Here is a 13,939-nt window from a genome sequence, read left to right as displayed (position 1 = left end):
TCCCCATGGCTTTTTCAGCTTTGGCTGGAAACTTCAAACTCCCCTTCCGAATTTGTTCTTAGATCCTGTCTCGAAAAACAACACAGTTTTTAGTCGAGTGAGACCAAGAATTATGCCATTTGCAATATATTTTTCCTTTAAGTTCATCAAGAGATGGAATTTTAACACCCTTTGGTAACTTAAGGAAGTTGGCCGCAAGCAAATGATCAAAAATGTCATCTGCCTTAGTTAAATCGAAAGAATATTTCCTGTGGAGATCTTTCTTTTTAAACTGCTGGTCAATTGTTGTATCTTTATGGATTAATGCTTCACAGATCATAGGCTCTTTTCCCACAATCTCTGCTGCATCAATCTCATAATTAGGATCTTTGTAGTATGTCCTATATGATGCATTATTTCGATCCTGTTCCTCTTCTAGTAATGCTTCATATCTAGATACTTTATAAGTCAGTTCCACTAAATCTCTAAACTCTGTTGAATCAAACTTCTTTCGAAGCCTGAACTCTAGGCCATTTTGGGCCAATCTTACAAATTCAGTTTCTGGCAAGATTACTCTACATTTATTTTGAGCCCTCTTAAATCTGGAAATAAACTGAGTAGCCTTCTCTTCAGGCCTTTGACTCAATCTGGCCAAGTCTGCCATGGAAACTTCTGGCTCTGATTGGAAGAACTGGGCATGAAATGCCTCTTCCATTTGCTGCCAAGTCTGGATGGAGCCAGGTGGAAGGTTAATATACCATACAAATGATCCTCCGGTTAGAGAATTTGGGAATAGTCTCAACTTTATATAGTCATGATTGGTAAATTCACCACATTGAGCGGCAAACCTAGCAATATGTTCTATTGTGGATTGGTTTCCGTTCCCATGAAAGAGGACAAAATCTGGTATCCTGAAACCTCTTGGATATTCATGTACCCTATCGACCCATTCTGGGTATGGTTTTCTATACACAGGGGTCTGGACCCCCCGAGCCATTGGTCCACACAACTCCCTAACTATCTCAGTGATCTGGTCCGTAGGGACCATATTTTGTGCCTGCTGAACCACCACTGGGGGAACAAACACAGGATTTGGTGGACAAACTTGTGCTTGTGGTCCTCTTGGTCCATAAGGTGGTACATTTAGGACTGGCTGTCCCTGTGGTAGAGGGTGCTGTTGAGAGTGTAAGTAACCTCTTTGAGTCTGTCCTGCGAAAGGACCTACGAAAGGTGCTGGAACAGGTATTGTATCCCTTCCACTTGTAGGAAAACCTTCCAACCCCCCGGGTATAAATTCGAATACAGGATTATTGCACCCTCTGGTACCAGGTATGGCTTCGAATGTGGGATTTGGAATCATTCTTATGCCATTTTCTTGTACCGGGCCAGATCCACCAATCTGCATGGCTTCACTGTTGAACATTGAGGCATTTTGGCCTGCTACAGGCCTTGAAATGGGTTCGTACCAAGACTGAGGTGGTAATCTTTCCTGAATCTGATTACTAGTTTGACCATTAGAATGTCCATTAGCTTGCATAGGCTGTTTGTCTCTAGCTAATCTTTGCTGAGGGACATTCACCTCCTCTATGTGTCTTACATTCGTTGGTTGGTGGTTATTCATTCGATCCAAAAAGGATACTGCCCACCTTTCCATTGTGTTTATTAATTGCTGTCCCATGGCGTCTACTAAGCCACCCCACGGATTGACTGGCTGAGTAGATGGGATACTGGATGGTCCAATTCCTTGGTCTCGTCCACTATTACGAACAAATGGTATTTGCTTTAAGGTATTGGTCTGTTCGACCATGGGTTCCGATAAGATAGGAGTCTCCACAGGATGTATTATCACATTATCCTCTGGATTGGATGTCTCCACTTCTCCTTCCACGCCTTCTTCCAAACGTTTATTTTTTTCCTTGTCTCCTACGTCTAGCCATTTTTTTAAAATGTCCCACTGGGCGTGCCAAAAATATATGTTGGCTTTTTTGGCTTTCGAAGGTTACTTTCGTAATTATGAGCGTGCTAGCAAGGATCAATCAGTCCTTACAGAATTGTAATTGCCAAACAATTATTCAGACGATTGTGTTATGGTTCTTTCGGCCTCAATAAAGAGGACTTTTACTGGTGGCTTACTGGTAATTTAACTTCAGAAAATTTGAACATAAGAAAGTTAACTAAATTGGAGTATTTCATTAGTATGAAAAACTTACAATGATCTCAGTTCCGTAGAGAATTACAGCGGCAATATACTCGACAACTACTCCTACAAATGAAGTGCAGCGCAGAAACTTAAAATACAAGAATATAAAGGACAGGAAATAACACTGGAATATGTAAAGTGATTCTTTAGATTTTTCTTCCTGCCTTCTCTGAGGTCCTTCCTGCTATTTATACTTTCCGAAGATAACCATCGAATCGTACTTCAAACCGTCGAACTGCTCCTCCGTAATTGCTGATCATGCTACCTTATAAGTAGCTCCACTACGCCTTCACTTGCAGTTAGGCTTCCCTCTTATATTCGATTTTGAATGTGAACAACCGTTGAAGCCACGTTACTGTACGTCTCTTTTGTTGATCCGCTACTACTCAGATCTTATCACAACCAATATTAATTGCCACGTGTATGATCAGGATCGAAGACCTACCTGGTCTCCCCATATTACCCTCACTTTGTCACGTGTCGAATTGTCACTGGCTTAGTACAAAATGTATAGCCAAAAATAGGATAGTGACATTTTGACTTTTTCAAAAGATGCCAAACTTAGCCTTAATATGGGTGAGGGACGCTTGCCTATGAGGGTATGTTTTTGGGTGTTAGGAGTTGATAGTTTTGACATTGAAAGTGATTTTTTTTGTAATGTTTATTGACAAACATGTTTGCAAGGTGTATGAAGTAATTGACCTCGTTTGTTTGCGTGATGATTGAGTTGGTTATGTTGAAAGACGCCACACAGCATGTCAATTGCATAAACCCATAATCAAACAGCACCGCCCAAACACCCAAATACAATCCTAAATCAATACACACTGAATCTACATTAGAAAATAAAATATCAACTGGGAAATATCAAAAACTCCCAAAATAGTCCACACAATCCCCTCCTAAAAAAAAAATAGTAATATAACATTATCATACTGACACACACTAAGGAAAAATCAAAATAAAATCACAAATAAGAGCAAACAAATAAACTCTAAACTCAATAAATCATACAAATACAACATATTAAAAATAAAAAGGATTAATTAGTTTTATAAAAAATACATAGGACTAAATGGAACAACATTTTCTCATATGAGATTTATGAGTAACTTTTCCAAAAAGGTATATAGAAAATTAGGAAAATCAAAATGAATTGAAAAGAAATCATAGGAACCACCAATATAATGATTAAATTACAGCAATTGTTCTTTTTTTGTTTGTAATTTCACTTTTGGCCCTCTTGTTTTGTAAGAGGTATTTTTCTATTCAAAATATTAATAACAAATAAATATCATTGCAATCAAACTAAAAGTATAATATTTTAAATTGTTAAAATTAAAACTATAAAAATTAAAAGTAAGATTTTGCTTAAATTATAAAAACTAATTTACCTATTAAAAATTAAGAAGCAAAATATAATAATTTTAAATTAATGGATAAAATGACAACGGCTATAAGCCTATAATGCACTCATTTTATTACGCTAACGGTTTTAATTTTGTTATTTTAAATGATATATAAAATCCGATATAAAATAATAATAGTATAGTACTATCCTTGCATAACATATGCAACTTATTTGTAATAATTTAATTTTAAAAAATAAATTTTAATTTATTAATTTATTAAGTTAAATATCACTTACGTTCATGATTAAAAATAGCTACGGTAGTTACAATTAAACACAAATCACTACAAAAATGTAATGGTATTGGTACATTATTTCTATCATAACTATGTATCCCAAATACCTCTTTTAATAAATTTTATATAAAAAAAATCTTAAATTATTATTAATTTTAAATTTAATTAGAATTGAGTGCAAATATAACGGTTGAATCTAGTAAAGAATTGGTTAATTATTAATTTTAAATAAATTTGATATAAGTTTAATAAAATGATTGTCAGGGATAGAGTTAGGATTTTAAGATAGGGCCAAATATTATGTATATCCAACTCTAATTATATTTACATTTTTCTAATATTCTAATTTACAAGTTACAATGTGTCAAAATATATCAATAGTCAATAAAAACAAAGATATTTAAAGGATTTTTTAAATAACTTATATTTTTATCACTTATTTTATATTTATTTAGTCAAAGTAAATAATATTTTATTAAATTTAATATTAAAAGTGACATTTGAATATGTAGAATAGCTCTACAAATAATATTCTGGTACTGAAAAATATATTGAAAATTGAATACACTACAAGAAAATGGGGCTTAAAAGACGGAACTATTTGCGACGGTACACTTGCCGTCTCAAAAAACAGAGTATTTGCGACGGTAAAAAATGCCGTCTCAAAAAACAGAGTATTTGCGACGGTAGAAAAATACCGTCGCAAAAAAAGAGAGTATTTGCGACGGTATTTTCTGCCGTCGCAAGTACTCTTCTTTTTTGAGACGGTATTTTTCTACCGTCGCAAATACTCTGTTTTTTGAGACGGTATTTTTTACCATCGCAAAAAGTCACTTTTGTGGTTTTTTTTTTTTAAGTGAATATTTTTAAATTTTTAAATATTTTTTTTAGATGCACTTTACTTAAATGTATCTAAAAAAAAAAGGGAAAATCGGTCTAAGGTCCCTATCCAACTTTTAGTAATGGATTAGGTCCACAATCTGTTCTTTTGTAGTCTAAGGTCCCTCACCCCATTCATTCTCTCTTTCTACTCACTTTCTCTCTCTATATGGGCTCTCTGTTTCTGCTTCACATTCAAATAATGGTCAGCAAACAAACTTCTATTTGTGTGTCATTCACATGGCATCCAATGCTATCACTTGGTCTGCTAATCGTGATGCTCCCATTTCGAATTCAGGAAAGATGAGTCTAACCCTTGATGGGATTTCAATTACCGATCAAGATGGCGCTTTTAGATGGTCAACTGCGCCATTGAAGGCGTCGGTGTCCGCTCTTCTTGATTCGAGTATACAGAGCTAAAGGATGCAACTGATAACTTCAACACTCAGATTGGATCAGGTGGGTTTGGTGCAGTATACAAGGGTACTCTCCCAGATAAATCTCTAGTTGCGGTAAAGAAGATCACTAATTTAGGCATTCAAGGGATGAAGGATTTCTGCACTGAGATTGCAATTATAGGAAATATTCATCATGTCAATTTGGTCAAGTTGAGAGGCTTTTGTGCTCAAGGGAGAGAACGATTGTTGGTTTATGAGTATATGAATCGTGGCTCCTTAGACCGAACCCTCTTTGGTAATGGACCAGTTTTAGAATGGCAAGAAAGGGTTGAAATAGCGCTTGGAACTGCACGTGGGCTTGCATACTTGCACAGTGGGTGCCAACAGAAGATCATCCATTGTGATGTCAAGCCGGAGAACATACTCTTGCATGACCAATTCCCAGCAAAAATCTCTGATTTTGGGCTTTCAAAACTTCTAGGCCCTGAACAGTCTGGTCTATTCACAACAATGAGAGGTACTCGTGGCTATCTTGCTCCTGAATGGCTTACTAGCTCTGCAATCTCAGACAAAACCGATGTTTATAGTTTTGGAATGGTATTGCTTGAAATTGTGAGTGGAAGAAAAAACTGCTCAATACGAACACAAAGCCATAGTATTGATGATGATACTAGTGGTGGTGGCTACTCATCATCTTCATCAGGACCGCCACAACTTGTTTATTTCCCACTCTTTGCACTGGAAATGCACGAGCAAGGAAAGTACTTGGAAGTTGCTGATCTGAGGCTAGAGGGGCGGGTCACTAATGAAGAAGTGGAGAAGTTGGTGCGTGTGGCTTTGTGTTGTGTCCACGAAGAGCCAGCACTTAGACCGAATATGGTTAGTGTTGTTGGCATGTTGGAATGTGAGATACCTGTGGGTCAGCCAAGGCTGGAGTCTTTGAACTTTTTGCGCTTTTATGGGCGTCGATTAAGTTTTAAGATGCATGTGGATTTTTTTGTTTTATCTTTACTGTGGTAGCTGCTAATCAAGATGTTAGTGAATTGAACTGAATTTTCTCTGGGTTGATCCAGAGAAATTCTCTGGTTTGAACTGAATTTTCTCTGGGTTGATCCAGAGAAATTCTCTGGTTTGGATTGAACTAGTCCTCAAGTGTTGTCCAGAGAAATTTGGCATTTTCTCTGTGAATTTTCTCTGGTTTGGAAATCATGTTTTTTGAATCTTTAGTATGTATAAAGGTGTAATGATGTCATGTTGAGAATTGAATTCATTTTATAACCCATAGATTTCTTCTCTCAGTGCTCTAATTCATTTGAATTCTTTTTTCTTTTTTTTCCGTTGATTAAAATTTCTTTACAAAGTTGCTCATTTTATTCCCCCAAAACGAAAACCACATGTGATTTAAGGCAATTATTGACAAGATATTCCAGTGTTTAAATCACCAGAAAATACTCTGATTTGCACCATTTTTGGGAATTGGATGAGACATTTGCAAAACATAGAAAATCAAAAAAATTGAACAAATCAGAGAAATTTCAAATTTTTCTGGTTTGAAATTTCTCTGGATGGAAATTTCTCTGGGTTGAAATTTCTCTGGATAGATTTTCTCTGGACTTGCAGAAATTTTTCAAAAAATATTACAAACCAGAGAAATTCTCAATTGTTATTTTTAATAAACCAAAGAAATTCTCAATTGATATTTCAATAACAAACTAGAGAAATACTCAGATTTTTCAAGAGTTTCTCTGGTTCTAGTAAGTTGCCATTGTTATCCCATTCTAATGTTGCTTACATATTACAATGTGAAATTTTTCCAGTTGAATTCAGTTGAAGAATGTTGCTTACCTAATGAATCACAATGATTTGGATGTGAGTGAGAAGAAAAGTAGAGAAACTCATCCAGAGAAATTTGGTCCAGAGAAATTTCTCTGAGCCAGAATTTCTCTGACCAATTTTCTCTGCACTGAAATTTCTCTGGACCAAATTTCTCTGGACCAATTTTCTCTGCACTGAAATTTCTCTGGACCAAATTTCTCTGGACCAATTTTCTCTGGACTGAAATTTCTCTGGACTGAAATTTCTCTGGATCAAGGTTGAGGGACCTTAGATATTATGAAAATATTGTTGAGGGACCTTAGACATTATGAAAATATTTGGTGTCCTTTATGCTATAAAATCATAATACCAGGGACCTTAAAAAAAAAACCCCAATAAAAAATTATGAAAAAATATTTTAAAAAATTAATAAATACATACAAATATAAAAAAAATGTATTGAATTATTGTATTTCTTTTGTATTTTTGGTATTTAGTGAATTTTTAAAAGATTTTTTTACTTTTTAGGTGTATTTATGTTAGGTGTGTCTAAAAATTAAAAAAATTAAATATTAAAAAAATTCAGTAAAAATAATATAACACGAAAAACAAGAAAGTATAATTTTCTTAAAAGAGTTTTTGAAAAACTCTAACCTAACATAGTGATTGTGGTTTTGAGACAGCTTCATATATATACAGTCACAAAATAGTTTGAATAAATTCAATGGTATTTTTCTGTCACAAAAAAAAAATAAAAAAAACGATGTCGTCTTACTCTTTTAATATAACATCTCTTTTCATTCATTTTTTCATCTTCCTGTCTCTCTGTATTTATCTCTCTCTGTTCTCTTTATCTCTTTCACTCATCACTCTTCTTTCTCTGTCTGTCTGTGTATCTCTCTCATTTTCTCTCTGTGTCTCTCGCATATCTTTCTTCTCTCTATCTCTTATGTCTTCTCTCTTTATCTCTCTCGCTCATCTTTCTTCTCTCTATCTCTCTCATTTATTTTTTTTCTCTCTCTCTCTCTCTCTTATTTATATCTCTCTCTATCTCTCTCGCCCATCTCTCTTTTTCTGTGTCCCTCTCTCGCTCATCTCTTTTCGCTCTATTTCTCTCTTTTTGTCTATCTTTCGCTCATCTCTTGTTTCTCTCTCTTTTTCTATCTCTCATTCTCTCTCTCTCTCTCTCTCTTTCTGTTTATCTCTCTCTCTCTGTCTCTCTCTCACTCTCACTCTCTCTCACTCATCACTCATCTCTCTCTCTATATGCTTGTCTATTTGTGTATTTCTCCCTCATTATATTCGTCTTGCTCACTCTCTCCGTCTCATATTCTCTATTTATTGAGCTTCTCCTCAATTTATCTATCTTTTCTCTCATCTCTTTTCTGTCTCTGTCTCTTTCGTTCATCTCTCTATCTCTCTATCTCTCTCGTTCATCTCTTTTCTCTCTCTGTCTCTTTTTCTGTCTCTCACTCTCTATCTTTTTCTCTCTTTGTCTCTCTCTCTCTCTCTCTCTCTCTCTCTAACTCATCACTCTTCTCTGTTTGTCTGTCTGTCTGTCTCTGTCTCTCTCTTTCTCTAGTTGTCTCTCGCTCATATCTCTTCTCTCTATCTCTCTCATCTGTCTTCTCTCTCTGCCTCTCTCACTCATCTCTCTTCTCTTTATCTCTCTCGCTCATCTCTCTCTGTCTCTTTCTCATTTATCTCTTTTCGCTCTTTCTCTCTTTGTCTATATCTTTTCATCCATTTTTTCATCTTCCTTTCTCTCTTCTCTTTCTCTCTCTCACTCATCACTATTCTCTCTCTGTCTGTTTGTCTATCTGTCTCTCTTCTCTCTATGTCTCTCTCTTTTTCTGTGTCTCTCTCTCGCTCATCTCTTTTCGCCTTATTTCTCTCTCTTTTTGTCTATCTTTCGCTCATCTCTTGTTTCTCTCTCATTTTCTATCTCTCCTTTTATCTCTCTTTCTCTCTCTGTCTCTTTTTCTGTCTATCTCTTTCTCTTTGTCTCTCTCTCACTCTCACTCTCTCTCACTCATCACTCATCTCTCTCTCTATATGCTTGTCTATTTGTCTATTTCTCTCTCATTATGTTCGCCTTGCTCACTCTCTCCTTCTCATATGCTCTATTTATCTATCTCTTCTCTCATCTCTTTTCTTTCTCTGTCTCTTTCGTTCATCTCTCTTCTCTCTATCTCTCTCGTTCATCTCTCTTCTCTCTTTGTCTCTTTTTCTGTCTCTCACTCTCTATCTTTTTCTCTCTTTGTCTCTCTCTCTCTCTAACTCATCACTCTTCTCTGTTTGTCCGTCTGTCTGTCTCTGTCTGTCTCTTTCTCTCTTTCTCTCGTTGTCTCTCGCTCATATCTCTTCTCTCTATCTCTCTCATCTGTCTTCTCTCTCTGCCTCTCTCACTCATCTCTCTTCTCTTTATCTCTCTCGCTCATTTCTCTCTGTCTCTTTCTCATTTATCTCTTTTCGCTCTTTCTCTCTTTGTCTATATCTTTTCATCCATTTTTTCATCTTCCTTTCTCTCTTCTCTTTCTCTCTCTCACTCATCACTATTCTCTCTCTGTCTGTTTGTCTATCTGTCTCTCTTCTCTCTATGTCTCTCTCTTTTTCTGTCTCTCTCTCTCGCTCATCTCTTTTCGCCTTATTTCTCTCTCTTTTTGTCTATCTTTCGCTCATCTCTTGTTTCTCTCTCATTTTCTATCTCTCCTTTTATCTCTCTTTCTCTCTCTGTCTCTTTTTCTGTCTATCTCTTTCTCTTTGTCTCTCTCTCACTCTCACTCTCTCTCACTCATCACTCATCTCTCTCTCTGTATGCTTGTCTATTTGTCTATTTCTCCCTCATTATGTTCGCCTTGCTCACTCTCTCCTTCTCATATTCTCTATTTATCTATCTCTTCTCTCATCTCTTTTCTCTCTATGTCTTTTTCTTCATCTCTCTTCTCTCTATCTCTCTCGTTCATCTCTCTTCTCTCTCTATCTCTTTTTCTGTCTCTTACTCTCTATCTTTTTCTCTGTTTGCGTTGCTCACTCTCTCACTCCCGTCTTCTCTATTTACTGAGCTCCCTTTCGATTTATCGATCTACTATAAGAAAATGCACTTTTAGCGACCACTTTGTCTCTCTCTCGCTCATCACTTTGTCTCTGTCTGTTTTTTTTTTCTCTCTCTCTCTCTATCTATCTCTCTTCTCTATCTATCTCTCACTTATCTCTCTCTCACCACCCATCTTCTCTACCATATTCACCACTACTGCAAATGCCATTCCACTACTACCACTGTTGTCACTCCATCTCTACAATTATCATTACTACCATCATCGCTACCACTCCACTACCACCACTACTACTACCATTACCTCTTATCTACCACCGCTATTCTATCTCCTCTACCACTACCACAACTTCACCACTTATCTCATTCACCATCACTACCACCACCACTATCACCTCTTATCCACCACTTTCACCACTACTGCCATTTCTATCCTCTACCACAAAAAATTAGTTCTTGATTTTTAGTATAAAAAAAAAATGAGTCACAAAAAAATCATTGACCACAAAAAATTAACTTTATTTTAATGAAAAATATTATCCCTACTTCTACCAAATGAAAAAAATAATAATTTTTTATTCATTAAAATAAATATGAAACAAATAAATTTTCAACCTTACTAAATGTAAAAAAAAATAAAATTCATCAACTATAAAAAAAAATTATTTTAATAAAAAATAGTTTTTTTAACAATTCTTCCGTTGCCAAAAAAAAAAAAATCATTTTATTATTTAAATATTCATTTGTAATAAAAATAAAAAAAATTCCAAAAAACATTTCCAATCCGGGCCCCCCCTCCTTTTTTCCATTCCCACTCGGGTTCTCTTACCCCAAACCCAAAATCCCCAATGTCAAAAATCCCTAATCCCTTCCCCCTTTTCCATTCCCGCTAGTTTTTTCCCTCTCAACCAAAAATCCCCAAAAAAAACCCTAATATGCACACAGCTCTCTCATTCCTCTCATTTCATCTCATCTCATCAGTCTCTTTCTCACTCTCATTTTCATCTGCACAGATCGACTCCACACCGATCAAACTCGCAAGATCGACTCCTCACTGATCGATCTCATAGGTAAGCTTCTCTCTCTCTCTCTCTCTCTCTCTCTCTCTCATCTCATCAGTCTCTCTCTCACTTCATCTCATCAGTCTCTCTCTCACTCTCTCATTTTCGTCTGCACAGATCGACCTCGCAAGATCAACTCCTCACCGATCAACCTCGCAAGATCGACTCCTCACCGATCGACTTCACGGATAAGCCTCTCTCTCTCTCTCTCTCTCTCACATCTCAACATAGTTTGTGTGAGATGAAAAAAAAAGAGTAAAAAATAAAAATAAAATCAAAGAAAATACTCAAATTATTTATGTAGGGGTGAAACTGACAGGCATATGTTTTTGTTTTTGATATTTTTATGTGGTCTAAAATCGGGTAGGTAGGGGTGCTATTTAACTCACCATAAAATCTAGCGTAATGGGTATGTTCTACAATTTCATGCAGGGTTCACTTGGGACTTGTATAAACTACCATAGACTATTCATCCATAAAAATGTCAAAATAGTTTGCTAATTGTTCTCCACAAAAGGCTTTAATTTTATTTATTTTTATTATTATTGAATTGGGTTGCTTTTCCATCGTATGGTCTATTTAGTCACCATCTTGTTACTGGGACATATAGACACAGTGTCTTTATAACACGTATACGTCAGGAGTGGTTTAAAGCTGGATTCATTTAAACTCCTATTTTATTCAACGTCCTTTGCATCATCAGTCTGTATCGCTTGATGTGGTTTTTAATAAGTTGGGAAGATTTTCTTTCATTCTTATCCTATTTTCACTTTAAAAAACATGTCCACAACTTCGAATCCGATTTTGGAACATCATATTGTTTCAATTGTATAATTCATTTGGGATGTTTGGTGGTTTGTTTTGTTTTGTTTTTATGTTTTCAGAAACAAGAAGTAATGAAATTTTCAAAACTATCTTATGTTTCCATATCGTTTCTTTTTTCTTATAAATTTATCCTAAAGGCTCATGGTGTTTCTTAAAAAATGAGTTGTTTTTAAAGAAAAAAAATCCCAATATCTTGACCTTGTATGTAGGTAAAGTTGGTTTACAATTTTTTATAAAACTAGTGAAAAAATCATTTGCGTATGGTCTCTACTAGATCCAAAGGTGTTCATATTAGTAAATAAATAAAAAAAGAAAAAAGAAAACTCTATTCATATATAAAAATTGTACAAGAAATTATGTGAAGAATGATATTCCTGTAAAAAAAAAAAAATCTTCATTTGCATTTTGTTTCAAAGTGAAAGGTAGTCGCATTATTTTGTACAAAAACTTTGTAAGAATTTGTGGAGGGATTTGGAAAAAGGAAAAGGAAAGGAAAAGGGAAAATATAGGTGAAATAACATAGTTTTGCACACATTTTCTCTTTTCATTTCTAAATCCCTCTCCAAAATCCATGACCTAAACACAGCGTAAGGGCTGAACATAGAAGCTTCATTATAGGATAATTTTTGAAAGTCTCATGTTAGATACATAGAAGCTTCATTATAGGATAATTTTGAAACTCTCATGTTAGATTCTCAATGGGTGCGAAAAAATTCAAGCTCGTGTGATTTGCAGGTTATTATGCGTATTCAGAGTTTGAGTTTATTCACGAGGCTTTGTACCCGCTAGACACTCGCCCCACTCTGCATTTCCTTAGCTGCAAGAGTGGGAAAAGAATTATGTAAGAAAATGCAGCTGATATAGTATTTTCTATGGTATTATTAAATATGTTATGCAATGTAATCACAAAATCTAGTTTATGCCAGTGAAGGCAGGGTAGAAAACAAAATTTCTAAACTCCTCTTATTGGTGCAGAGCTTGCGTACACCATGGCCGTGACTGAGCAGTGGGATGTTTATAGCTTTGGGGTGGTGGTTCTAGAAACAATAATGGGAAGGTATCCAAGCGAACTACTCTGTTCAGTGTCATCATCATCTGCTCAAAATAGTCTGCTGAAGGACCTATTAGATCCCTGCCTGTTGTCTGCTGTCAATCAACTGATTGCTCAAAATTTGGTTCTCTTAGCAACAATGGCAATGGCATGCTTAAGTCCCAATCCGAGATCTCAGCCTACAATACTGCAGGTGTCTTGAGTGTTTCTTGTTCACAGACCACTGTTACCAAAGCCTCTGCAGGCATTACAATGTGGGAGCTGATGAATCAGGAGATATATAATTCCATGGACGAAAATTAGGTGAGGTTGATATATAATCCCAGATAGTGTATGGTTTATTCTAGTTTTTTATTCAGTTTAGTGAATGTTTATTTTGTGCAGAACTAGCCTACACAATGGTTGCAACTGAGAAGTGTGATGTTTGTACACAAGAATTTGTTATTTGAATATCATTACACAATAAGTAATCGTAGGCTCATATCTTTGTATTTAATAGTAAGAAAATTAGATGAGAAATTTGTATATGTAGGATTTTTTTATGTTTTTCCCTTTTATTTTTTTGGACAGATAATGAGAGGGCCAGTAGAATAGTTCTCATTGAATGCATAATTCCACAATTGTCCCCTTGGATAGTTGTCATATTTATAGTTTTTATGGTCCACTTTTGTAAAACCACAAGCAAGAAATTTTCTTGTGAACAATTCTCTCTCTCTCTCTCTCTCTCTCTGATCTAACCCTGCAGCCACCTGAACATAGTTCCACTTGATGGATGGTTCCTGGATGCTGGTTGGTAACCCAACCACATGCAAATGGCAATGGCTCTGACTAGTAGAAACTCCCCCCCCCCCCCTTTTTTTTTTTTTTTGGTCATATCCCAAATAATCAGAAACTGAAGATTTAGGTCTATTTAGATCTCATTGTGAATCTGTCATGGACAGAAAGTGGAAAAATGACTCAAAATGCTTTTCCAAGTTGCTTCATTTCTGTTATAGAAAGATTGTGCCATTTCTTGACCATTTGTTTCTA

General features: G+C 35.6%; 1 protein-coding gene across 1 annotated transcript; it reads left to right on the top strand.

Annotated features, from left to right (window-relative positions):
• The first annotated feature begins 4,952 nt into the window (after positions 1 to 4,952).
• Positions 4,953 to 6,497, top strand: LOC145794881 (G-type lectin S-receptor-like serine/threonine-protein kinase At5g35370). Its single transcript, XM_082877215.1, has one exon. It carries the CDS (start codon positions 5,251 to 5,253, stop codon positions 6,121 to 6,123), a length of 873 nt encoding a protein of 290 aa, XP_082733341.1. The 5' UTR covers positions 4,953 to 5,250; the 3' UTR covers positions 6,124 to 6,497.
• The last annotated feature ends 7,442 nt before the right edge of the window (positions 6,498 to 13,939 follow it).

Source organism: Camellia sinensis, chromosome 7 (assembly GCF_055761805.1).
Source record: "Camellia sinensis isolate YWXY chromosome 7, ASM5576180v1, whole genome shotgun sequence".
Taxonomy (NCBI): Eukaryota; Viridiplantae; Streptophyta; class Magnoliopsida; order Ericales; family Theaceae; genus Camellia; species Camellia sinensis.
This window is presented reverse-complemented; position numbering and strand designations above follow the sequence as displayed.